The sequence below is a fragment of the Narcine bancroftii genome, chromosome 7 (genome assembly GCF_036971445.1).
Source record: "Narcine bancroftii isolate sNarBan1 chromosome 7, sNarBan1.hap1, whole genome shotgun sequence".
NCBI classification, from domain to species: Eukaryota; Metazoa; Chordata; class Chondrichthyes; order Torpediniformes; family Narcinidae; genus Narcine; species Narcine bancroftii.
Window position 1 is genome coordinate 151,719,845 of NC_091475.1, and position 27,356 is coordinate 151,747,200.

The 27,356-nt window shown below is 39.5% G+C and overlaps 1 protein-coding gene and 1 long non-coding RNA gene across 10 annotated transcripts in view; one reads left to right on the top strand and one right to left on the bottom strand.

Annotated features, from left to right (window-relative positions):
- Nucleotides 1–27,356, bottom strand: part of LOC138739226 (protocadherin Fat 3-like) — a 781,242-nt gene that overhangs the window by 347,837 nt on the left and 406,049 nt on the right. For all 9 annotated transcript variants that reach the window (XR_011342098.1, XM_069890851.1, XM_069890850.1 and 6 more), the window contains exon 4: nucleotides 6,848–7,162. Coding sequence is in view for 8 of the 9 variants with exons in the window: in XM_069890851.1 (XP_069746952.1) it covers nucleotides 6,848–7,162 (315 nt within the window). In the remaining variant the exon portion in view is untranslated. The remainder of the gene's footprint in view (nucleotides 1–6,847; nucleotides 7,163–27,356) is intronic.
- The window catches only part of LOC138739228 (uncharacterized), a 43,134-nt gene that overhangs the window by 14,130 nt on the left and 1,648 nt on the right, over nucleotides 1–27,356 (top strand). The window contains exon 2 of the long non-coding RNA XR_011342100.1: nucleotides 14,806–14,889. This is a non-coding gene — a long non-coding RNA (uncharacterized lncRNA). The remainder of the gene's footprint in view (nucleotides 1–14,805; nucleotides 14,890–27,356) is intronic.

A 27,356-nucleotide genomic window follows, 5' to 3' on the forward strand; every position in this document is an offset into this window, starting at 1 on the left:
ATGTAATGTTAAACTTTTTCTTACTAAAATAAATGTTTAATAATAGTTTTGGATAAACTCTTTCATTGTCATTGTTATTGGCCCATTTCCTTTAGCGTCTGAAACCGTGCACATGACGAGTCAATGAGGGATGATTAAAGCAGTGGTCTTCAAACTTTTTCTTTCCACCCACAGACCACCTTAAGCAATCCCTTACTAATCACAGAGCACCAATGGGACAGGGACGCGAGTGGAAAGAAAAAGGTTGAGAACTGTTGTATTGTGGTAACTCCACATCTGATTAGGTTAATTGTTAGGCAAGTGGTCAGAGAAGGACCCCCCCCCCCCACCCCAAGAAAGGCTTAAATCACAGGAACAAAATAAGCTTCCGTCTCACTGCTCCCAATCTTACACACAGTCCTGATGTGGAATGTGGGGTCGCAGCTCCACGTTCACCCGAGTTCAGGTGCTGTCTGGGTGGAGTTTGTACGCTCTCTCCTTGTCTTGGACCAACAGGTCGGTCGCCTGACGAAGGCATCCGAACCCCCCGTTGAAACGCCGGCGTCCGGGGCGGTGGAGGAATTGGCTGAGAAGAGCGCGTTGCTCCCACCCCCCTCCCATGGTTGGAGAGGGATTAAACTGCGATCTCACGGCGCCGGGCTCGTCTCCAACAAAAGGAGCGGGAGGCAGTGTCTGCTGCGCATGGAGCGAGGGGGAAAGCATCGCCAATGAGATGTTCGGTCTGGCGTCGCCGCTGAAGCGCAGACCCAGTGAGGATGGTCCCCAACTCCAGCCGCGTCTGTGTGTCCGGGAGCCAGGCGGGCTGAGTGTGGCGCTCTGATCCCCGGGATTCGGGTCTCTGAGATCCCTCCACACCTCCGGCGTCTTCATTTTCACCTTCAGTGTGCATGCGATATGCTGGCGCAGCGGCCAGCGGGCCAACTCTAATATATATTTAATCTGATCTTGCGGGCCAAATATAATTAGGGCCAGAGTTTGACATGTGTGCCTTAACTGGTCTTTAAAGCAAAGGTTAGTATCCTGCAAAAATACTATATCAGGTTTTAACTGGTTCAGATGGGAGAAAACCTTTGATATCACCAGGAGTACTCAGATTCATTGAGCTTACATTTAGATTTCGTGGGCTGTGATGCCCCACACCCCCCTCCCCCAACACCTCTGCAGCATACACAAACAAAACTGCATACATACCCACATACTTCCTACACTCTTCCCCATATTAAAACTAAGCCAGGAAACAACACTTTACATCCACATGGTCTAAATGGTCTTGCCCCTAAATGTCAAGGAGTTGGAGAGTGAGCTTTAATAGAAAAGAAACATAACCATCCTTACCACGAATTTTGAATTGGATACACAGGCACATTGCAAAGCACTTTGTTCGGCTCTATGTCATTGAACTCATTAAGTCTGAGAATAAATTTAACAGCAATATTGCCATATTATATTTAAATTACACCTTAACAAGTTTGATAACATAAGATAATTAAGATGAAAATGTGCAACAATTGGTATTGCACTCATGTTTTAATCAGTTGTTTTTCAATGACGACATATACTCTTGCTTCTTCAACTGAGAGGAAATCTTCAAGTCATTGCCTTAAGTAATCTGTAGTTGGGCTGGGTAGATTAACCCATATCGGAACCCCTCCAGGTACTCAGTGCCCATCTGATGTCATTGAACACTGCTGGGCTTGCGCCACTTTTGTAGTGAGAATGGGGAAAAACTGAGCTAGTCATCTCCTTTAGTTTTACCTTGCAGTGTTCTCTGGCTCGGCGGCGTATGACATCCACGCAATCACTGTAATAATGAAGCCTGGCCACTATAGCTCATGGGCACTCTCGAGGCCTTGGTATCAGCTGTAGAGTGTGATCTGCCAGTAGCTCTTTATCTAGGCTGAATGCATCTTTTAATAAAACCGATACTGTATTTGTACTCACACTGTCCGTTCAATTAGGAAACCCCACTATCCTGATGTTATTTCACTGGATCTCACTTCCAAATCCTCGCATCTTTCTCATATCAGAGGTGAGAGCTTTAATTTCTTTTTGCATTGAGCAGATATCATCAGTACACCCAGATATTAAATGTTCTGTCTCCCTATCAGTGTCTTTAATTTCTCTCTGTTGCATTTTTACAGTCCGTAGTTATGACTTAAGGGCAGACAGATCCTCTCAAATATAAGCACTTATCTCCATTTTAATAGTTTCTACAATGTCTTAATGAAGTGCAGTCAGTAGATCTAGCTATAACAACTCAATGTCAGTTACATGTTCTTACTGGTCTGATGATGAGCTGCCCAGTGAGACAGGATCAGGCAAGGCTGAGGCTGCAGTCTGTGGGGTCGGCCTCTGGGTCAGCTGCAAACTAACTGCTTTTAGGTTTTTTGCTGGGCATTTTGTCACTTCAAAATCCATTCCAGTTAGGGCGGCATGGTTGGTGGAGTGCCTTTTCAGCTCCAGCGATCGAAACCTGGGTTTGAATCCCACATTGTCTATAAGGAGTTTGTATGTTCTCCCCATGGGTTTTCCCTGGGGGCTCCTGTTTCCTCCCACCCTTTGAAACTTATCGGGGGATGGGGGGGGGGGTGTAGGTTAATTGGACAGCATAGACTCCGGGGCCGAAATGGCCCATTACCGTGCTATATGTCTAAAATAAATTTTAAAAACTACCAGATTGCCATTATGTAGTACTTTATTCATACAATTTGCAGGAGCTCTGTTTTTTCTTTTCTTTGGCTTGGCTTCGCGGACGAAGATTTATGGAGGGGGTAAAAAGTCCACGTCAGCTGCAGGCTCGTTTGTGGCTGACCAGTCCGATGCGGGACAGGCAGACACGGTTTCAGCGGTTGCAGGGGAAAATTGGTTGGTTGGGGTTGGGTGTTGGGTTTTTCCTCCTTTGCCTTTTGTCAGTGAGGTGGGCTCTGCGGTCTTCTTCAAAGGAGGTTGCTGCCCGCCAAACTGTGAGGCGCCAAGATGCACGGTTTGAGGCATTATCAGCCCACTGGCGGTGGTCAATGTGGCAGGCACCAAGAGATTTCTTTAGGCAGTCCTTGTACCTTTTCTTTGGTGCACCTCTGTCACGGTGGCCAGTGGAGAGCTCGCCATATAACACGATCTTGGGAAGGCGATGGTCCTCCATTCTGGAGACGTGACCCACCCAGCGCAGCTGGATCTTCAGCAGCGTGGACTCGATGCTGTCGACCTCTGCCATCTCGAGTACTTCGATGTTAGGGATGAAGTCGCTCCAATGAATGTTGAGGATGGAGCGTAGACAACGCTGGTGGAAGCGTTCTAGGAGCCGTAGGTGATGCCGGTAGAGGACCCATGATTTGGAGCCGAACAGGAGTGTGGGTATGACAACGGCTCTGTATACGTTTATCTTTGTGAGGTTTTTCAGTTGGTTGTTTTTCCACTCTTTTGTGTAGTCTTCCAAAGGCGCTATTTGCCTTGGCGAGTCTGTTGTCTATCTCGTTGTCGATCCTTGCATCTGATGAAATGGTGCCGCCGAGATAGGTAAACTGGTTGTCCGTTTGGAGTTTTGTGTGCCCGATGGAAATGTGGGGGGGGCTGGTAGTCATGGTGGGGAGCTGGCTGATGGAGGACCTCAGTCTCTGTAGGCTGTGACTTACTCCCTTAACCTCTCTTTAGCTCAGTCCCTGCCCCGTTGCTGCCACTTATACACAATGGCACAGAGAATGCAATATGTTGAATATGGCACGAGGATAACCAAAAAATATATTGATCAACAATAAGCACAATTCCATATTACTCCTGACACTTGGTAAAATTGTGCAAAGTAACATTCTCTGCTTGATATAAGAACTTTATCTGTTTCCAGGCTATCTGTTGCACTGGATGTTTCAGCCCACATTTACAAAACAATGAATTGCAACCAGAAACTTGAGGTGTGGTTATGGTGTGAAACCCCTCTCTAATTTGTTGAAATATACCAAATTCACTTGTGTCAATGCAACTAATTTTGACTTTAACATTATAAGCTCTGGAAATAAGGAAATGAAATAACTTTTCCATATGGTATGAAGTAAGCTTCTGGTTTATCACCCCAATCCTGGAGATTTTAAACCATCATTGCTGTCTGTATGCCCTGTTTCACGGTGAAAAGGCTATCCATACATTTGTATTTAATATAGTATGTGGTGAGCTATTATAGTGGAATAGACAGTTTAAATAGTCATACCACAGGAGTACCTTAATGGATGTCACACGAAACAAAGTAAATACTGTATGTGAAGATTATTATAATTTTTCTCTACAATTGTACTCCCTTCTTTCAAACACTTTGTCAAAGGAATATTTGATGAAGCTGAAACAGTTATAGCAGTGTGAAATGCAAATTAGAACATTCTTCTTAATTTTTTCAATAAAATATTGCCATTTCAGAAGATCTATTGAACCATATCTGCCAGCTTCAATTTGCAAATGTCTTTGAACATCTTGCAATTTGGTCTCCATAAAGGAAGCTTTACTTAAAATGAGAATGTTGATTAGTTTTATTGTCTCTGCACTTCCAAATTTAATTGAAACTTTAAATGTATCCTTGGCAGCAGATAGACAGACACTTCAACAATATAGACTGTATGAGGGCTTGACATTTGGCAGTTTATGCTTCAGATATCAAACAATAAATGGCTCCGTCACTCACTTTCGTACTAATAAATGTAATGTCATCAGTCCATGCATCAACCAGGATTATAATTGTCAAAATGAACCTAAGAGTTTAAATTGTGGCAGAATTCGGTTTATTTTTTCTAACTCTTCAACTCAACAAAGACTTGCAACATAAAGAGTGAAGATAACAATTAAACTTTATTTATGACCTCTTCTGATGCTCAAAGCAGATATTGACTGCAATTTTAGTTACCATTTGAAATAAGAAATGTCTTTCAAAATCTTTAACTAATTTAAGCAGGAACAATATATTTTGAAAGGTTCTTTCATACTTCAACGAACTTTGGTAACTAAAATGCACATTTTGTCAAAGGTTTGCAGCATATTCAATTTCTAATATCAGCTAAAAAAATAAGTTCAGCAATGCATCATGAAGAAATACTCTTCACGATAAGAGTATGACAGAAACTGGAAATAAAACCCATTTTTTATTAATACCATTTATCGCCAGAATAATGCGCAATATGTTTAAGTACTACCAAGTATTACCTTTCAGCGGTAAAATTACTGATACCAGGATGAAATTGTAAACAATTATTAATAATCTCAAGCTGATATTGAAATGGAAGATTTTTGTGCTGCAGTGGCTGAAAATATAACACATTAGTCCAATCCATTTCTATGTTACCCCCTGACTAAGCAGAAAAATACTTGGACCTGCTATTGACTTGACTTTGGGGCCAGATCCTCTGTATTATGCAGTGGGAGATATGGAGGTTGAAACAGAGGTGATGGTCAGGCAGAGGCATACACAGTGATTAAAAATAAAGATGCATTTACATTTTGGGATAGCCATAAAACATGGCAAACTAGTGCTTACAAATCCAAGATACACTTGAAATGATGTTGTTAGCCCAAGCTTTCCGTTTGTTGCTGGTAAATAGCAGGGACAAGGCATTAACAAGGATCAACAATGCTGATTGGGTTGCAGGAAGATTTGCAGATGAAAAATGCTATCAAATGTTAACATGTTCTGCTATTGTCAAATTCCTTGCTCGAGAGTTAGCAGGATTCATGATCCAGAGGGAGGTTGTACTGGTGGGGGAAGGTGTGATTTTTAAATGATGTTACATTTGGGTTAGTGAAGTGTTCATTTCGGGCAGAGAAATGTGAAGGGGAAGGTGGATGGGTAGCTTGGGAGTGATAAATTTACTGAGAAGCAGTATTCCCTTCTTCAGGGCTGAATGATTCTTCCCTAAACTCTCCTTGCCTTTCTACAGCTGAGAAATTTCCACATAACTAGGAGACCTGTCATGCCACTGATAAGCCCATAAAATTGCACCGAAGGATGCTGACCAAAATTGCCAATCCTCTGCCTGGGAGTAGCTTGGCTGCTGGCTCATGACCTACCTGCATTAATGATAGAAGATTGATGGTAATTTTTAAAATTTTAACAACTGACCTAAGATGGGATCTTAAACACTTATTCTGCCAATATTTACATACCAGTAATTTCTTCGAACGCTAGGCTCCGATCCAAAAATGATGCCAGAGAAAAAAGAAAGCTAAATGATGCAAATATCACATAACATTTTTCTTCTCAACACTCCCAGCTCCACCTAAATGTGGTATGTTCAGACAGATGGTTAGTGCTTTGGCTTGGTGCACATTAATCACATTTGGATATAGAAGAAAAAAACACACAAATGCTGGAGAAACTCAGCAGGTCAAACAGTGCCTTTATGTAGCAAAGGTAAAGTTATGTTGGTGATGTAGCTTGACCTTTGTAACTTAAAGGCACTGTTTGACCTGCTGAGTTTCTCCAGCATTTGTGTTTTTTTCTCTCACTTAACCATGGTGTCAACAGAATCCTATGTTTTACATTTGGATATAGAGTGTTTTTCTTTTAAAATAGTAACCAATATTTTCCCACATGAGAGAAAGTGTGATTCTCCTGTGGTAAAGCAAAATGTTCCTTTATTCATTTGAATGATTGACTCATGATATCAGCACACAACTTTATAAAACTTATCTTTCTGATAATCTAGCAACGAACCATGAAAGTAAGATCTTTCTTGATTATTTCAGAGCACACGTGAATTATCACCAAAGTACACATTTTAACGCACAAAAATGACAGCAGGCGGTGTTAAAAATTATTCTGCACGTGACTGGCTAGTCAGTACAAAATGGAGTGTGAAATGATGGGACTTACCTGTCTTGGAGTTAATTGTGAAAAAATTCTGAGGGTTCCCGCTGGTAATCTTAAAAGTCATTTTATCGCTGGAACTAGAATCTGGATCAGAGGCCTGAATCTGAACAATGGGAACATCTTTGGGAGAATTTTCCATGACCGACGGATGGTAAATAGGTTGAGAAGATATAGGTGCATTGTCATTTTCATCTTCAACCTCAATAAAGATCTCAATGGATGAAAATAATGGAACTACCCCACGATCTGTGGCATACACAGTAAGCCAGTAGGAAGCAGTGGTTTCACGATCAAGTACATCAGCTGTAACAATTACACCTGAGGTGGAAAGCAATGAAAGAAAAAGACAGGTTACAATAGTACTTGATATTCATATTTACCAACCCATTGGTACAGCAATAATAATCCTAAACATGTTAAGCCCAATACATACATTGAGCAACATAAAATGATTTAAAGATTTTGTTTGATATGCAATAAATACTTAATGATTTCTTAGTATCAACTTAGCTACAACATAAATCTATTTGCAATGAAACACATCCTGAAGTAGCATTCACAGTCAGATATAAATTATTAATTATGGAACCTCATGATCAAGCACCAACCTTTTTGGCAAATTTAGAGAAATCCCAGTCTGAGTAACTTAATATGGGAGTTACAAACTTGATCATATGGGCAGTTTGTAACTTCAGTTTTGTTGCACTGAACTAGTACAAAAGATTTGAAAATGCATTTATCTTTGAAAATATTTATTTTTAATTCCATCTCTCACTATTGTTTTTAAATTCTCCATATCCAATTTGCACAATCTAGCATTTCCTCATGAAATGAAATGCTTTTTTTTTTCATCTCAACTTTCCTGTTTTCAAGACTCTACTGCCCATTGATAAAGCAGATTGCTTAGAAAATAGAGGCAAATACCATTTTCAACAACTCCCTAATTCTGAACTTATTAAGTCAAATCAGTTTTTTTTGTCCTCGACAATATTTGTCACATTAAGTAAGTAACTCAGCCTTTGATCTATTTGGAAGTAAGATGTTATAGCCTAAAATCCAGGCTGTAACCCTGTTTAATGGTTTACATGACATTTATTCCTTGTTATTTTTGTGACATTTATCTTTTAAAGTACAATAAAATTGTCATGCAAATGTGTTGAACACAGTCAACCTAATACTATCAACAGTACTTTTTTTAATTAGATAAATTACATGGCTTACTAAATATTACACAAATTATTCTTGATTGAAACAATTTACCTTCTTTTTACTTGTGAAGGTTTAATGGCTAAATATAAATATTTCTAACCACATTGCTAATCTTTAATGTAAATAGAAAGGAGCCAAAAATCACAGCAACAATAGAAAAATCGCCATCATACTGAGGTAAATTTAAGTTTTCGGGAGTCACTATCTTGGAGTATCATTCCAGAACCCAACACACAAATGGTATTGAGAAGAAAACACCATGTCAGCGCCTCTACTTCCTCAGGAGTTTGCAGAGGTTTGACGTGACATTGGAAACCCTGGCAAATTTCTACAGATGTGTGAAGGAAAGTGTGCTGACTGGCTCTATCACAGACTGCTGTGGGGACACCAATGCCCCTGAGTGTAAAGCCCTGCAAGATGTAGTGGATGCAGTCCAGGACATCATAGGTAAAACCCTCCCCAACATTAAGAAATCTACAAGGAAAGTTGCCATCAGAGAGCAGCAGTAATCATCAAGGATCCACCCCATCCAGCACAAACTCTGTTATCGTTGCTGCCATCGGGAAAGAGGTATAGGCGACACAACTCAAGATTGAAGATTCAATTTTTCGTCAAGTAATAATGTGTCATATTACACTAAATTGCCTTTTGTCTGCTAGAAAGCAGACAGATATGCCATCAGAAGAAATTTCCTGAGGTACCTTTTATAAGCAGATGACCGCAGAACCAGGCACAAAAACAGGCCCCATTGACTCTTCTAGTCTGTGCCGAACCATTTTTTGTTGCCTTGTTCCACTAACATTTACCCAGTCCATAGCCCTCCATACTTCACCCATCCATGTACCTGTCCAAATTCTTCATAAATGTAAAAACTGATCCTGCAATCACCACTTCAGCTGGCAGTTCATTCCACACTTCCACCACTGTCTGAGTGAAGACATTCCCCCACATTTTCCTCCTTGTTTTAAACATATTCCTCGACTAGTCTGCTGTGGTAGAGAATTCAATAGGTTCTCCACTCTCTGGGTGAATACATTTCACCTTAATTTTAAACATATCTTCCTCTATTTCCTGAGATGATAACCTCAGTTTATAGACGCCCCCCACCCCCCAAATCGGGGCCAGGAAAGGCATCCCATAATTTTACAGGTTTCCATGAATCTCTGCTCATCTTTCCAACTCTGTTCTCATTGAACTAATGGCAAGAAGCTCACCTGAACCTGTGTGACATGGAATATGACCAATTTTTTTAAACCTCTGATATCAAATGAACAAGTAAAGGAAAAATAATAAGCATCTTCTCTTCTTCACCAAATAACTCATGACACCAAAATGCCTCTCTTTAAATACACACATTCAAATTCAAGATTTTTATCTAAACAATATTGTATGTTTCATATGTGGATGTAGCACCTTCTTCAATGTTTTAGCTAATTGATTTGAAGTTGCTTTCCAATATATATAAACAAAATAAATGCACCTCTTCTTTTCAGGTAGGATACATAATGTATTATAGCTAAAATATTGTGAAATGTCAAGTTTGATTTGAATGTGTTTCTTCCAAATATAGCTCTGGAAAAGTTGAAAGGCTTGCATTTGTGGTAACAATGATTATTTTGTTGGACTCCTTTCTTTGGCTTGGCTTCGCGGACGAAGATTTATGGAGGGGTAATGTCCACGTCAGCTGCAGGGTCGTTTGTGGCTGACAAGTCCAATGCGGGACAGGCAGACACGGTTGCAGCGGTTGCAAGGGAAAATTGGTTGGTTGGGGTTGGGTGTTGGGTTTTTTTTAATGGTAAACACATTTTTAAAGTAAGTCATTCTCCAGGTAATTTGGAAAACAAAAGTGTTTTAATCAAATTCCTCTGTACTGAAACAGAGTAGTGGGAACATATACAGTTGATCAGTACTTCTTTCAAACTATCAAAGGAAGTCGATATGGATTAGTAGCCCATCAGCAGTTATTTTCTGAAAATGAATCCTTTTTTGTTTAATTCAGTTATATTCCTCTGTGACAGTGAAAGAAACATTGAAAAGTGGATGAATGGAACCTGTTTATGTTCTAATGCACACCACTAATTTGACAATGCATCAAAGCAATTACAATGAATGTTGGAGAGGATGGCTGAGTTCCAACCTCCAGATGCAGAGTTATTTTTTTTCTACTGTCTGTACTTTTAAAAAGAAACAGCACTAATCTAATTTGGTCATGCTTGGCAAATAAAGAGATTCAATTACACCGGAGAGGTACCCATCCTTCTGTGTTTTACACCAGCCATTTAAAAAATCATATTGGATTGAAAGTAATTTTTAATTATTACATATTTCTCCTCTGGTAATTGCAAGATAATATTGAACAAATAATTTTTTTAAAATCACAATAAATGTTTAAATAAACACAAAGTACAAATAAGCAAGAAAAAATTGCAGTGTAAGTGCTACACCTACTCTTTTATCAGGTGTGCAAAAATTAAAGTTCATCGATAAGTTCATCAGCAAAAGTGTTAGTAAATAATTCAAGAATTGTGTTTAAGCTCCTTCAAGCATTGAAATATAAAGACAATGCTGACATGCCAAACATTAAGTATCAGAGAGCAATGAGAACACAGAGAAAAGTCTGATCAGTTCCTAAAATCTATAACTGAACTCCAACAACCTTCTCAATGTTCCCACCACAGTTACTTGAATAACTTAGAAATATATGGTGTTCTTCAGTTTCCACATATGATTCTATACCAGCTGGAAATGACAGATAAAAGGATCAGAAAATAAATGCACTGATAAACAAGGAAAGAATGAATCATAAATCTGGTGAACAAAATATAAGAGCAGCTTTATAATATAACATCAAGCCAATTGTTTCCAAGCACTTTTGGAATAATATTACCTTAAAGATTTGATATTTAGAAATAGTGATCTGTGGAAAAGATTTCCTATCAACAGATATTTTACTCATCCATATAAAATCTATGCCTCACCATTACTGCTATGCCTCAGCAACAATGAAGACTTCCTCTTTAGAAAGGATGTAAAAGTTTCTTCTGAACAAAAATGGTTGTACTTTCAAATCAATATTACCTTAAAAACAATGATTGATGGGCAATTATTCATGTATTTCTGGTGCATTTAACTAAATTCTATCATGTTCAACTTTTGTTACACTTTATTGCACCAAGGCTATTACGTACATACAACTACAAAATAGAATGGCACAAGTGTAAGCAAATTGAAATGATGATGACTTGATTCCTCTATCTGCACATCCTATTGTCACTTGAACCTTTATATGTCCTTCTATTGCTTGAGTTCAACATTCAAGGACACCTGGCATGGCACTAGGTTATTATTTTAATTCTTAATTTCTTCTGTAAGCATTGAAATAATGCACAATTATTGTGTATAGCTGTACTAATGGCCTGTGATGTTCAATGTTCAAAGCTTCCACATCCTTCCTGTAATAAAGCGACCAACTGAATTGTTCCAGTTCATAAAAATATGTCTACAATGTTACTCATCTCTCCTAGATGGAAGGCGTGAAGCAACTTTTCACTTAATGAGTGATGAGTTCGAAGCTGAAGAATTTGGAGAATTCTCTGCATTTTTTAACCCTGGATCATGCTCACCCCTTAACTGATGTTTTATATTTAGTTTCTTACATTGTATACACAGTCAATTTGTTTACATTTCTTTCTTTGTTAACTTGTGTACACTGTGTACAGTTTTTATTTGCACTACCAATAAGTGGTAATTCTGCCTCGCCCGCAGGAAAACTAATCTCAAGGTACTATGCGCCATCATGTATGCACTCCAACAAATCTGAAATCTCAATTAACAATATTTAAATTCCCAACTAACATGATGGGGTATAAACTCATATGGATTTAAGGTCCTTTCCTGAACTTGCCCAAATAATCTAGGGTTTTTATTTTGCAATGATGAAAGAATGTTGCATTGCTGTAAGTACATAGACATATATTTGTGGATGGAAAGAAACTTACTATATTTTGAGTGAAGCAGGGAAGTCTCTTAGCCAATGTTTACCCCATAACCATCACAGTCCACATAGGTTATCTACTCATTTATTTTATTTACTGCATGGTGGATCTCACTTTTGCAAACCAGCCATCATGTCCAGCCACATATTAACAGGGAATTAACTTCAATGTAATTCATTGGGTGCAAAGTATCTTGGGATACATCACAAACATAAAAGGCACTAAACAGAAGATGGTCATTAAAGGTCGAAGTCAGTAATATCAACAGAGGGATAAAGAGATGCAGATCTTGCAAGAATCTTTCCAATTGCCTTTTCTATGGTACAAGACCTGGGTGTTAACACTCCACTGTGAAATTGGATCATGGATTTCCTCACCTCCAGACCACAATCAGATATGCTTTTTACACAGAAATCCTGTGATATTGCTGTAAGGAAGACCCAGCATTAGGCTGGTTTTGGTTGTTTATACTAAACCGAACAAAGCCAGCATAATATCGGATCAGTGTCTTTTTACACAGCAAGCCAGCATTCCGGGAGCCAAAGAGGCAGGACTCGGAACACAGCAGCGTTGGCATTTAGTGTCACGAATAACATATGCGTTAGACATATCTTTCTGCACTAAAACAGCAGCTGAAGTTGATGTGCTTCGCTGTGAACATGTCCACCACTTCTTGAATGCAAGCAAATTTCCTGTGCATTAGACACAACTTTATGATGTGTAGATTGTCAGATTCATGTGAGTAACATGTTCATGCGATCAGAAGTACATTGGAGGAGAAATTGAAGAGAAGCAGAAAGCTGTTCAAGGCAGAAAGTCATGCAGACCTTAGACACTGTAGATGGAGGTGATTCATTCTTGTGTCAATTCGGCTGGTCTCGGATAGAAAAATGTGGAGGAGCGAGAGAGAGGGACCACACGGGCTCATGTTCTGGTCTAATGTCCTTGACAATTTTGATGAAGATGAATGGTGGAGTCGTTTTCATACATCTCGTAACACTTTTGACTTTGTATTGGAACTTGTTGAGCCAAACTGAGGCGCAAGACAACAAACTGGCAACAGTCTCTGGAACCTCGGCCTAGACTTGCCGTTGCTTTGTGGTGGTATGCAACCCCATGTGATATTGATCCATCAGTGGTATTTTTGGTGTCGGTGTGGCCATTGTGTGTGTTGGTATGCCAGGTTACTGGAGCAGAGGAGGGCCCTTTGTAAATGTTTTGTCAAACTGCCAAAAGGCGCACATCTTTAGGAGACAATGGACAGATTTGCAGAATGTGGGTATTCAATGTGTTCTGGTGCCATCAATGGCCCATATTCCCATGATGCCCCCCTCAATGAGGATGCACAAATCTACTACAATCAGGAAGGATGGCGCTCCATTGTCTTCAAGCTGTTGTAGATCACAACTATTGGTAAGAATCATGGCATGAGTTACAATTATTTGCTTTTATCAATTAATGTGTTTCATATGTCATATTTCATATGCGTGGAAGGTCATGTTTGATCAATCTTGTTTAATTTCTTGAAGAGGTGACTAGGAATGCTGATGACGGTAGAGCAGTGATGTTGTCTATATGGACTTCAGTAAGGCCTTCGGTAAGATTCCGCATGGGAGGTTAGTTAGGAAGGCTAAGTCCCTGGGTATTAATTTGGAGATAGTCAAATGGAGTCAACAGTGGCTGGAAGGTGCCAGAAAGTAGTAGTAGATAACTGTTTGTCAGGATGGAGGCTGGTGACAAACGGTGTACCTCAGGGTTCGGTATTGGGACCGTTGCTGTTTCTCATATATATTAATGATCTGGAGGATGGGGGAGTAAATTGGATTAGTAAATATGCAGATGATATTAAAATAGAGGGAAATGTAGATGATGAAGAGGGTTTTCAAAGATTGCAGAGGGATTGAAAATGCTTAGAGAAGTGAGCAGAAAGATGGCAGATGGAGTTTAATGCTGATAAATGTGAGGTGTTTCATTTTGGAAAGAATAATCAAAGCAAGACATATGTGGTAAATGGGAGGGCATTGAAGAATGCAGTGGAGCAGAAAGATCTAGGAATAACTGTGCATTGTTCCCTGAAAGTGGATAGGGTGGTGAAGAAGGCCTTTAGTATGCTCACCTATATAAATCAGTGCATAGAATATAGGAGTTGGGAAGTAATGATGAAACTGTACAAGGCATTGGCGAGGTCAAATTTAGAGTACTGTGTGCAGTTCTGGTCACCGATTTAAAGGATATTAACAAGATAGAGAGAGTGCAGAGAATATTTACAAAAATGTTGCCTGTATTTCAGCATACAAGGAAAGATTGAGTAAATTAGGTCTTTATTCCTTGGTACATAGAAGGCTGAGAGGGGATTTGATAGAGGTGTTTAAGATAATGAGAGGGATAGATAAAGTTGATGTGGAAAGGCTTTGCTCATTGAGAGTAGGAGAGATGGATACAAGAGGTCATGGGTTGAGAGTTGACGGGCAAAGGTTTAGGAATAACATGAGGGGGAACTTCTTTACTCAGAGAGTGGTTACTGTGTGGAATGGGCTTCCGGGAAAGGTGGTGGAGGCAGGGTCAATTTTGTCATTTAAGAAAGAGTTGGATAAGTATATGGATGGGAGGGGGATGGAGGGATATGGACAGAGTGCTGGTAAGTGGGATTAGAGGAGGGTACTTGGATCAGTGCGGACGAGAAGGGCCAAATTGGTCTGTTTCCCTGCTGTAATTGTTATATGGTTAAACACAGACTTTGTTGTTCCACCTTCACAGATGTGTATGTGTGCTGGCCTGGCTCTAAGCATAATGCTCGAATTTTAGCCAACTCACTCCTCTACAGAAAAGCCAAAGATCAAGGTGGGTGACCCTTCCCACTGTTCATGTATCCCACTGAACAGTAACGTATGTGTGGATCAAGCCATCAATCGTGTTTTTTAGTCACATGTAACTGTATAGGATACAATGACAGTGAAATATATATATTTAAACTGGAGGAATGGCTGACTGAGTCTACTTTAAATGAAACTTATGACAAGAACAATGGTCAGGTTCTATCCTGTTATTGTAAAATACCACTAGAAAACATTAGTTTGTGCTCTCAGAGGTTCCAAAACTATTAATGGAGTGCAAATCCCCGTGCATCTAATAGAAACCCAACTTGCCCCACAGGAAATGGCTGATGAAGGGGTTCACTAACCACCACGCTCTCGATCAATGTCAACGAAGCTTTAACGACAATTTGAGCTCAGCAAGGGGGGGGGGGGGGGTGGGGTGGTAGAAAATGCTTTTGGATGACTCAAAGGTTGCTGGAGGTGCCTGGTCAAGCGACTTAATATTTTTACCACTTTTGTATCAGACGTTGTTGTTGCCTACCGTGTCTGCCTGTCCCGCATCGGACTTGTCAGCCACCAACGAGCCTGCAGCTGACGTGGACATTTTACCCCCTCCATAAATCTTTGTCCGTGAAGCCAAGCCAAAGATGAGAAATCAACAAGGAGCACTGCCTGCCAGAGTGAATCACTGAGTTACCCGATCTCCCTGAGGAGCCTGACCAAATTGCTTATCAGGGTGCACAAGCACAAGCCACCAGGCTATCCTTGAGGCAATTATGTCCCTTCTATAAGCAATTTAAGCAAGCAAATAAAAAACTTTTAGTGAATGTATATTGCACGTCAGAGAATTGTAGTGAACAGGAAACGGTAAACCACAATAAAAAGGTTTAATTCAATGGCTTACAACTATTTACAACTGTGCAAATAAACAAAACAGCAATAACTATGTGCATAAGTCATAAGGAACAATACAGTGTAAACAACTGTCACATCACTCAAGCAGCTGCAGTAAGGAAGAAGAGGAAGATGGTTGAAATGACTCATTTCTCGTCAGTGTGGTGGATGCTGTCATTCTGCTGTGGGTGCAGGAGCCTGGTACTGTCGTGCAGGAGTTTGTTGCAGTAGAGCAGGAGCATGGTGCTATGATGTAGGAGATGCCATGAGAGCAATAATTTCTCGCATAAGGGAGGTATGGTTCTGCATCTCACACTGAAAGTCTTTAAACGTGTTGCTGAAACCATTCTATTCATCTGCCCGCTCACGTCCATTGGCCTCCCATTCTGCCATCTCCACCTCCTGCATCTCTCCTCAGTTAGTCCTCATGGGCCCCCTGCACTTCCAATCGAAAACGCTCCTCTCCACGTCCTCATGGTCCATAGCCAGTAATATGTCCTTCATCCTCTTTATCACCACTTGGGCTTTGGCTGGTCTCTGCTTTTTCTACAGCAGCTGGAATCCTAGAGAACAACAGCATGTAAGCAACATTCACAAGACCACTCTTTATGTGCAAACACACTTACAAAAATTAATCATAAAAAAAATTAAGTTTTTACCTGGTCGATCGTGAGGCGCACATTCTCCGTTTTTATTGCTGGCCTCTGTGTCTATGCCACGAGGGACTGTGGCATCAGGACTGCTGCTGAAGGAGGGAGATACAGCTGGAACAGTCTCCATTTGGCAGAGTGACGTGCCCCAGTTGGAATAGCACAGATCAAAATATGTCAAGATCAAACATCCTCTACCACTCCAGCCATTATGGTTGTTCACCTGATGGTGTTTTTTTTTGTCATCTTTTCAACTTACTTGCTACCTGCGTCTTGTTCCGAGCAAAGCCACGGTCTCTACATTTTTGTGCAAGCCTTTCCGATATCAAGCTAATCTTTACTGTTCCCATAATACGTTGCCTAATTTTGCCCTCAACTCGGAGGGTAAGGAGCTTGTGGATCTCTATTCCACTTCCCCCCCTCCAATTCGCAGACATCCTATCCATTACATGCTGAAATCCTGCCTGCTGCTTTAAATTTTTCAAATTTCCCACTGATAGGTCACACACATTTCAGAACATCACAACGTCATATATCTTACCCGAGTTGGTCCCAGGATGCCCTTTTACACAGATGGCATTCCGGTGCTGCTACTACCTCTGCTTCCGGAAAAAAAGCCGGGACGAGAATGACGCTCCCCCCACCCATTCTATGTCAGTGCCTTTTACACAATAGGCATAACGTTAAAAAAAAACACAAATATCCCAGAACGAAGTGGCTGTGTGAAAGGCACCAGTGAAGATTGGTATGCACATATACTCCACAATTTCCATCAGTACCAGAGCACCACAGGACTGGTTCTTAGCCCCCTGCTCTACTCATTTTATACCTTCAACTGTGTGGCTCAGTACGACAATAACACCTTCTACAAATTTGCCAGCAATACTATTGTAGTGGGTTGTATAGAGGAAGGGGATGAGTCAGTATACAGATGGAGATTGAAAACTTGGTTGAATGGTGCATCAACAACAACTTGCACTCAATGTCACCAAAACTAAGGAGCTCATTGTTGACTTCAGGAAAGGAAAGCCAGAGGTATACAATCCAATGATCTTTGGGGGATCAGAGGTGGAGAGGATGAGCAAATTTAAGTTCTTGGCAGTCACTATCTTGGAGGATCTTTCCTGGACCCAACACACCAATGGCATCGTGAAGAAAACATGAGAGTGCCTCTACTTCCTCAGGAGTTTGTTGAGGTTTGGTCTGACACCAGAAACCCTGGCAAATTTCTACAGAAGTGAGATGGAAAGTGTGCTGACCAGATGCAACATGGTCTAGTATAGGGACACCAATACTTCTGAGTGTAAAGCCCTCTAAAGGATTGTGGGCACAGCCCAGGACTTCAAAGGCAAAATCCTCCGCACTATTGAGTACATCTACAGAGAATGCTACTGTCAGAGATCAACAGCAATCATCAAAGACCCACACCACCCAGCACATGGTCTGTTCTTGCTGTTGCCATCAGGAAAGAAGTGTTGATGCCAGAAGACTCAGACCACCAGGTTCAGGAACAGCTGCTACACCTCCACCATCAGAATTCTCAACAACAAACTCAATCAGGGTCCACCTAAGGACTCTTACTTGTGCACTTTATTGATTTTCTGGTTTATTCTCTCTGTATTGCAGTTTGTTTACATTTGTTATCTGTTTACAGTTCTTTACTTGTTTACATGTATACGCTGTGTACAGTTTTTTTTTGCACTATCAATTAGTGGCAATTCTGCCTCACCCACAGGAAAAAGAATCTCAGGGTTGTGTATGATGTCATGTATGTACTCTGTTACATGATCAAACCAGCAACTACAAAGAAGGCATATCACACAGGGGTAAAGATGAATAATTACTTTATTAACAAAAATTCACCTTCAAACTTTAATTCAAAATCCCCCCTTTTATAACAATGCCCACTGGTTACTATGCAAATTTCTATAACAATGTAAAACTAATAAATTCCCCAGCCTAAATATAACTTATGTAATTAAAGTCTAAGTTATATTTCCAACCAGCCCACAGAAAGACTTAAGATACAAAACAAACACAAAACATACAAGACTCACAAAACTTCGATCTCAAAGAAGCAAAGATCATAAACAATTTCAGTTTGTTTGGTAAACTGAAGCCAAAAGATCTTTGAGAGAGAGAGAGAGCACAAAATTCGATGTTGTCTTCTTGTGTTGCTTGCAGAGAGAGGAACAACTGGCTTGGTCTGGATCCTTCTGGCTGCCTTCGGAATGTTCATCCTTTTTGAAATCCCAACATTCTAAACTGTCCTCCAGACCATGACTTAAGCTCTTGGCCACCTTCCACTCCATAGCACCCCCAGTGGTGGTTTATCGTCCAAGTCCAGAAATATTTAGATCATTTTCTGCATATGCTCAGTCCGTCTCCCACTCTTTCAGCAGTCTACCTTCACCTTGGCTCTCTCAGGCAAACTGTCACTTTTTAACATAAAACCACACAACACATAGGCCAATACACAACACAGAACTCTGTAACACCTCCCCTGCTAAAAACTGGTCCACAAGAACGAATTTTTAACAATTAATGGAAGTATTACATAAATTAAATAAAATAAACACTCCATTTTTTTTAGAATAAGTATGTGATTAGATTCATACCTACCCAGATTAATATCTTGACAAACAATATGCTATTACATTAACCATCCCCTTTATGTGTGTAATAATTAAATCATACTCATGTAATAGTAAGCTCCAATTCAATAACCGTATATTCTTATTTTTATTTTTAGACAGAAAAACTAATGGATTATGATCAGTATATATTATTAACAGTCTTTAAGCAGTATAAATATACACATCAAAATGTTACAACTCTACAACAAGCGCTAATAACTCCTTCTCAATGGTTGAATAATTTTGCTGATGGTCGTTAAAGTTTGTCAAGAAGTACAAAATAAGATATTCTACTCCATCACCATCCTTCTTCTTTATCAGTACAGCACCAACCGCTTCGTCACTGGCATCCATGGCTAAAGAGAATGGCTATTCAAAGTAAGGGGACACAAGTACAGGCTGATGGCATAAAATGGCCTTTAACTTCAGAAACACTTCCTGGCATGCATCTGACCAGATAAATTTTTCTTTCTTTCCAAGTAGTTTCGTTAATGGGAGTGCAATTTCTGCAAAGTTTTTACAAAATCCACAACAGTAGCCAATCATACCAGAAATCTCCGAAAAGCTTTCTTATTACCGGGGATAGGGAACACAGTGATAGCCAATACTTTCATTCCAACTGGTGCTATCTGTCACTGTCCTACCACGTAACCCAGATAAATTACAGCGGCATGTCCAAACTCACTCTTGTGCAAATTCACTGTGAGGTGTGCTTCCACCAGTCTCTGGAATAACTGCTCTAATTCAAGCATGTGTTCTTCCCATGTATCCATATTAATTACTAAATCATTAATATAGGCTCCTGTGTGCTCTAAACCCTGAATTACTGCATTAATCATTCTCTGAAATGTACCAGGTGCATTTTTCATCCTGAAAGGCATAACATTATACTCATACAATCCCAATGGTGTAACAAATGCAGAAATCTCCCTGCCTTTCTCTAAAGGAACACACCAATATCCTTTTAAGAGATCAATCTTTATAAGAAACTTAGCCTTACCCACCTTATCTAAACAATCATCTTTTCTGGGAATAGGGAATGCATCAGTCTTTATCAACTTGTTTACCTTTCGATAATCTGTACAAAACCTAATTGAGCCATCTGTCTTAGGTACCAGAACACAGGGTGAACTACAATTTGAACTTGATTTTTGGATGATGTCATTTTTGAGCATATAATCTGTCTTTTGATCCAACAATCTGCTCTTTTCCTGATTACATCGGTAAGGATGCTGCTTAATAGGCTTAACATCACCGACCTGCACATCATGACAAGCCACAGTAGTTCTTCTTGGAACATCTGGGAATATATACTTTTTTTTAAATTTTTTTTTTAAAATTTTTTATTTTTCACACCATAAATCACATTAGCCATGATATACACTTTTTCTTTTTCACACATATACAGTGACTTTTTCTCCCCCCCCTCCCTCCTCCCAAGCCAACCCCCCACCCCCCCCTCATCCATTTTAGGTATACAATCTAGGTTGCATTAAACCCGTCAGACAATGTTGTCATTCAACAAAATTACACCAGAAATTCTACTGAGTCCATTCTTTTCTTTCCTTCTCCTTCCATCAACTTAGGTAATGTTTGTCCCCAGTAGGTTTTCGCTATTGTATTTAATGTAAGGCTGCCATATTTGTTCGAATATTTCAATATTATTTCTTAAACTATATGTTATTTTTTCTAATGGAATACATTTATTCATTTCTATATACCATTGTTGTATTTTCAAATCATCTTCCAATTTCCAGGTTGACATAATACATTTTTTTGCTACGGCTAGGGCTATCTTAACAAATCTTTTTTGTGCATCCTCCAAATCAATTCCAAATTCTTTGTTTTTTATGTTACTTAGGAGCTGACATTTTATCATAACATATCTCCCTGCTGGATCTATTATTTCCTCTTCTATTTTAAATGGCACATTTTTACTAATTAATATAGCCACTCCTCTTGCTTTTGAATTATACGATGCTGCTGTTACATGTCCTACCCAATCTCTCTTTAATTTCTTGTGCTCCAATTCAGTTAAGTGTGTTTCTTGGATAAATGCTATATCAATTTTTTCCTTTTTCAGTAAATTTAGTAGTTTCTTCCTTTTAATTTGGTTATGTATTCCATTAATATTTAAAGTCATATAGTTCAGTGTAGCCATTTTATACTTTGTTTATCTTCTCTTTCCGTTTTTCCATCATTACCTTTCCTCCTTTTCCATTTCTGTTTTCTTATTTTAAACTCTTTATAAGACAACATTCCTACAACATCAAACATTTTCCTTATTCTCCTATTTATATCTTCTTTATCCCATATCTCCCCTTCCCCTCCTGAGTTGTCCTTTATCCCATGTCGGACAACCACATCTCCCCTCTCCATTTGGGTTTGCGAATTCACTCGCAAGCATCAACTGATTTTGCAGTGACCGCTATTCCCCCCCACCCAGCCCCCCCCAGAAAAGATTTCGCTTTTCATATGTAACAAAGGTCACTCTTTTAATTCCCTCCTTATTCTCTCTATTCCATTACCTTCCCTTATTAATTCTTGTCTATACTATCTATATTTTCCTCTAAGTACAGATACATTCACGTATGCACATTGTATCTATTCACTCTTATACCTCTTTACCCACATACATATCAATCGTGATCATTTTTACTCTCATTACCCGTCTTCATCCCTCAGTCTATTTTTGTAATTGTTCTGCAAATTTTCGTGCTTCTTCTGGATCCGAGAATAGTCTGTTTTGTTGTCCTGGAATAAATATTTTCAATACCGCTGGATGCTTTAGTATAAATTTATACCCTTTCTTCCATAAAATCGCCTTTGCTGTATTGAACTCTTTTCTCTTCTTTAGGAGTTCAAAACTTATATCTGGATAAATGGAGATTTTTTGCCCTTTATACTCCAGTGGTTTGTTGCCCTCTCTTACTTTTTCCATTGTCTTCTCCAGTACCTTTTCTCTTGTAGTATATCTTAGGAATTTTACTAAAATAGATCTTGGTTTTTGTTGTGGTTGTGGTTTAAAGGCCAATGCTCTATGTGCCCTTTCTATTTCCATTTCTTGCTGTAGTTCTGGACATCCTAGGGTCTTAGGGATCCAATCTTTTATAAACTCCCTCATATTCTTGCCTTCTTCATCTTCCTTAAGGCCCACTATCTTTATGTTATTTCTTCTGTTATAATTTTCCAATATATCTATTTTTTGAGCTAGCAGTTCTTGTGTCTCTATAGCTTTTTTATTAGATTCCTCCAATTTCTTTTTTAAGTCTTTTACCTCCATTTCTGCTGCTACTGCCCGCTCTTCCATCTTGTCCATTTTCTTTCCCATTTCTGTTAAGGTCATATCTATTTTGTTCATTTTCTCTCCTGTGTTGTTTATTCTTCTTCTTAAATCATTAAATTCCTGTGTCTGCCATTCTTTAAATGACTCCATGTATCCTCTAACAAGAGAAAGTATATCCTTTATCTTGCCTTTCCCTTCTTCTTCTATTTCACTGTACTCTTCCTCCTCTTCTTCCTCTGGGTTGGCCATCTGTTGTTTCTTTGTTGCCCTTTTCTTCTCTTCTTTCTTGTTTCCATTGTCTTCTGTGTTCTCTTCTTGCTGCAGGTGTTCTGCAGCTGTCGTTGCCGGCTGTGGAGATCGACTCCCCAGCTGGACCCCCCGCCCGTCGGTGTGTTTTTTTTCATGCGCATCGCGCATGCGCGATTGCGCACTTTTACTCGGCTCAGCGAGCCATTTTTGTAGTTCTATTTCTACCGACCTGAGGAAGCGGGCTTCTCTCTCCACAGCGGGCCTCTTCGGACAGGTAAGGCCTTTTCCTTCTTCCTCCGTTGTCTTCTCTTCCTCTCTTCTTACCGTTGATTTTAATTTTTCTTTTTTTGTCGCCATCTTCTTTCCACCTTTATACTCACTTTTCTTTAACTTTTATTTCTGTGCCTTTGTGTTTTCCTTTGTTTTTCCCGACTTTTCTGGAGAGGGCTGGAGTTCACCGTCCGGCCACTACTCCATCACGTGACTCCTCTGGGAATATATACTTAAATATCATAAGTAATGTCTTCATTTCTTCCCTTTCTGATTTAGTCAAATGCATTAACTTAGTGTCTAAGTTTTGCAAAACTATAGAATTTTCCAGCTTGAGGCTTATCATTTTCTATGCTCCATGACCTTCCACGAAACTTACTCCTCCCTACTTTCCTCTATAACTAGCACCTTGGTTGGAATCTTAGTCTCCTCCTCAGTCATTTTCTCAAAGTAAGGTTTAGGCATGTTCACGTGACAGACCTGTGTCTCTCTTCGACGATCAGGAGTCTCAATGACATAGGTGACCTGATTAACTTTTGATTTCACCTTATATGGTCCTGAAAACTGAGCTCTCAAAGGGTTTGACTGCATTGGAAACAAAACCAATACTTTGTCGCCAGGTTTAATGTCCCTAATTTTTGCTTTTTGATCATACCGAATTTTCATTTTTCCCTGAGCAATTTTTAAATATTTCCTTGCCATCTTGCAAGCCTGACGTAATCTGTTTTTAAATTTGAAAACTTAACCCAACAGATTTGATTGTATATCATTATGTATCCACTGTTCCTTCAACAATAGTAATGGACCCCTGAATTCATGACCAAACACCAACTCAAATGGACCAAAGCCAAGAGACTCTTGAGTTGCCTCTCTAACAGCAAACAATAACAAGTGGATTCCTTCATCCCAATCCTTATTATTTTCCATGCAATAAGCCCTCATCATATTTTTCACAGTTAAATGGAACCTTTCCAAGGCCCCTTGACTTTCAGGATGATAGGCAGGCGACACAATTTGATGTGCTCCCAATTCATATACCACCTCTTGAAATATTCCAGACATAAAATTACTCCCTTGGTCCGACTGAATTTCCCTTGGTAAGCCAAACAGTGTGAAAAATTAGCCTTTACAATCATCTTTACTTTAATGCTTCTCAGGGGAATAGCCTCTGGAAACCTTGAAGCTGTGCACGAGTGTTAACAAATATTCATTTCCTGCTTTGGTTTTTGGCAATGGGCCAACACAATCCACTATCACTTTTGAGAAGGGCTCCCTGAAAGCAGGGATGAGTTGTAAAGATGCAACTGGTGGTCCTTGATTAGGCTTGCCCACCAGTTGACAAGTGCGACAGGTTCTACAAAAGTTCACAACATCCTTTCTTAATTTTGGCCAATAAAACTGTTTCCTTATCTTTTTTACTGTCTTCTTCACTCTAAGATGACCTCCTAAAGGTGTACTATGAGCCAACTTTAATATTTCATTCAAGTTTTGGAAATTACAACTTGCCTTATTACCACCCAGTTTTCACAGGCAGGTATTACTTGTGGCCTCCACTTTCTCATCAATATTCCATCTTGAACAAAGTAACCTACTGGCACAGTTTCCATTTCCTGGTAAGACAGAATCTTATCTCTTATCTCAGGAAGATCAGGATCATGCTTTTGTCTAGCTATTAATTCTTCTTTTGACAATAGCAAAGCTGGATCCTTAGGTTTGTCGTCAATGCTTGCCTCCACTATGGATCATCACAGACTTTCTCTACCTCTACCTTTTTTCTAGACATGGCTCAAGTAATGGCACACGCAGTGTAGATTTCCAAATCCTTTTCGGACTCATAAACCAATAGCTTACTTGTGAGTTTCACCACAGGTATGACTTTACCCTCTGTTAAATCATTCCCTAACAAAAGAGAAACTCCATTCACCAGCAGACTTGATCTTATCCCTATCGTAACCGGGCCATTAACTAAGTCTGATTTCATCATTATTCTATGCAAAGGTATAGGCTCTGCTTCATCACCAATGCCTTTAATTAAATTTACATCTCCAGTATCGGTCTCTTAACCAAAATTCAAAATGTTGCTTAATACAGCGATTGGACTGCTCCAGTATCCCGCAGGATTTTAACTGGTACTTGATTGGATCCTTCTTTAACCGAAATGAAACCTTCAGTCATGAATGGTTTAAAAATATCCCTACCTTTCTCACTCTGAACAAAGGCAGTTGGTACCACCCCTTTCTCTTTCTCCCTTTTCATTACAGGACAATTTGCTATTATGTGCCCTGGCTTCTTACAATAGTGGCAAATAACACTCAAAAATTTTCCTTCACCCATTTCTCTTCCTCTCTTCCTTTAACCTCACTTCCAGATTTTCTTTCTATTCTACTTGTATTATCAGCAGTATTCCTTTTAAAGGTTTTCTCTGGTGTCCACTTAGACATGGGTTAAAGCATATTCCTCTGTGAATTTAGCCAATTCTTGCCAAGTTTTTATACTTTTCTCTGCCAAGAACACTTGAATATCATCAGGAACACAATTTTTAATCTCCTCAATCAGAATGATTTGCCTCAATATATCAAAGTTATTTTCTACTTTCATTGCGGCACACCACCGATCAAAACACACAACCTTCCTATAAGCAAAATCCAGGTAAGATTGGATTGCTGCCTTTCTTTTAAATTCCTGAACTTTTGTCTATAAGCCTCTGGGACTAGTTCATAAGATCGGAGTATAGCCTGCTTTACAAATTCAGCTGCTTGTTGTACAGTGAGACATGAGTGTACACCTGTTGGGCTTTCCCTTTAAGAACACTTTGTAGCAGGAGTGACCACTGGTCTGGTGGTCATTTTAAATTTACAGCTACTTTCTCAAAATGCTGAAATACTATTTCAGCTTCCTCAAATTGTCGAACTAACCTCACTTCTCTATTGACCAGAAACCTCTCCTCCTGACCAGTACATGGGTTTTGGGCTTCTCCCTCTCCTTGGGTTAGGGTCTGCCTCAATTTAGCTAGTTCTAGCTCACGCTTCCATTCTTTCTCTCTCTCCTCCCTTGCGGCTGCTCTCTCCTCCCTTGCGGCTGCCCTATCCTCCATTTCTGCCTGCCTTACTGCTTCCCGTTTGGCTTTCCTTTCTGCCTCTCTTTTTTCCTCTAACTCTAGTTTTCTCAAAACCAACTCTACTTCCTCTGAAGTTTTCTCCTTTGGAAACTGTTCTAATGCATCTTCTTCAAATACCCCCTTTCCTACATAGTGCTTAACAATCTTACAGGCAATTTCCTTTTTTTTCAACCCAGTTCTTACTGTAAGAACTTGCCAACTATAACCATCAGTTCTGACTTTTTAGCCATTTTTAAATTAACCACTGAAGGGTTCGTGATGAACCCTTCATAATTACCCTTCATAATTACTGTTTTTTTCGGCTGATGATTTATACACTCACCGTTTATTTTTAATTTCAAGCTGGAGGTTGAGTCAAACTCAGACGACAGATAACTAAGCACAAGTCAATCGCCACTAAAGCTTCCAAATTGGTTTGATCCCGGACGATATCCCCAAATTATGTTACAAGATCAAACCAGCAACCACAAAGAAGGCATATCACACAGGGGTAAAGATGAACAATTACTTTATTAACAAAAATTCATCTTCAAACTTTAATTTTTTTAATTCCCCCCTTTTATAACAATGCCCACTGGTTACTATGCAAATTTCTATAACAATGTAAAACTAATAAATTCCCCAGCCTAATTATAACATATGTAATTAAAGTCTGTTATATTTCCAACTAGCCCACAGAAAAATTAGACACAAAACACACAAGACTCACAAAACTTTGATCTCAACCGAAGCAAAGATCATAAACAAATTTCAGTTTGTTTGGTAAACTGAAGCCAAAAGATCTTTCTTCTTGTGTTGCTTGCAGAGAGAGGAACAATGGGCTTGGTCCAGATCCTTCTGGCTGCCTTCGGAATGTTCATCCTTTTTGAAATCCCAACATTCTAAAGTGTCCGCCAGACCATGACTCATGCTCTGGGCTGCCTTCCACTCCACATCATCACCCAGTGGTGGTTTATCATTCAAGTCCAGAAATTTTTAGATCATTTTCTGCATATGCTCAGTCCGTCCCCCACTCTTTCAGCAGTCTACCTTCACCTTGACTCTCTAAGGCAAACTGTCACTTTTTAACATAAAACCCACAACACATAGGCCGATACAGAACACAGAATTCTGTAACAACTCTGACAATAGATCTGAAATCTGAATCTGAGAAATTAATTTCTAGGTTATGTTATGTATTTTCACTTATAAACCTTGCTGTTCTTCAACTTGCATGACAAAGATTAAGAGTAGGGATGATAGCTGATCATTTTGTTCCTTGATTCAGAAGTGTTCAAGTCAATTTCAACTTTAAATATAAACAAATCATTCATATTGTATATTTAAGGAATCTTATCATAGCTATCTTTTTCTGGAAAACCCATTAATCTGAAAATGAAAACCCAGCTT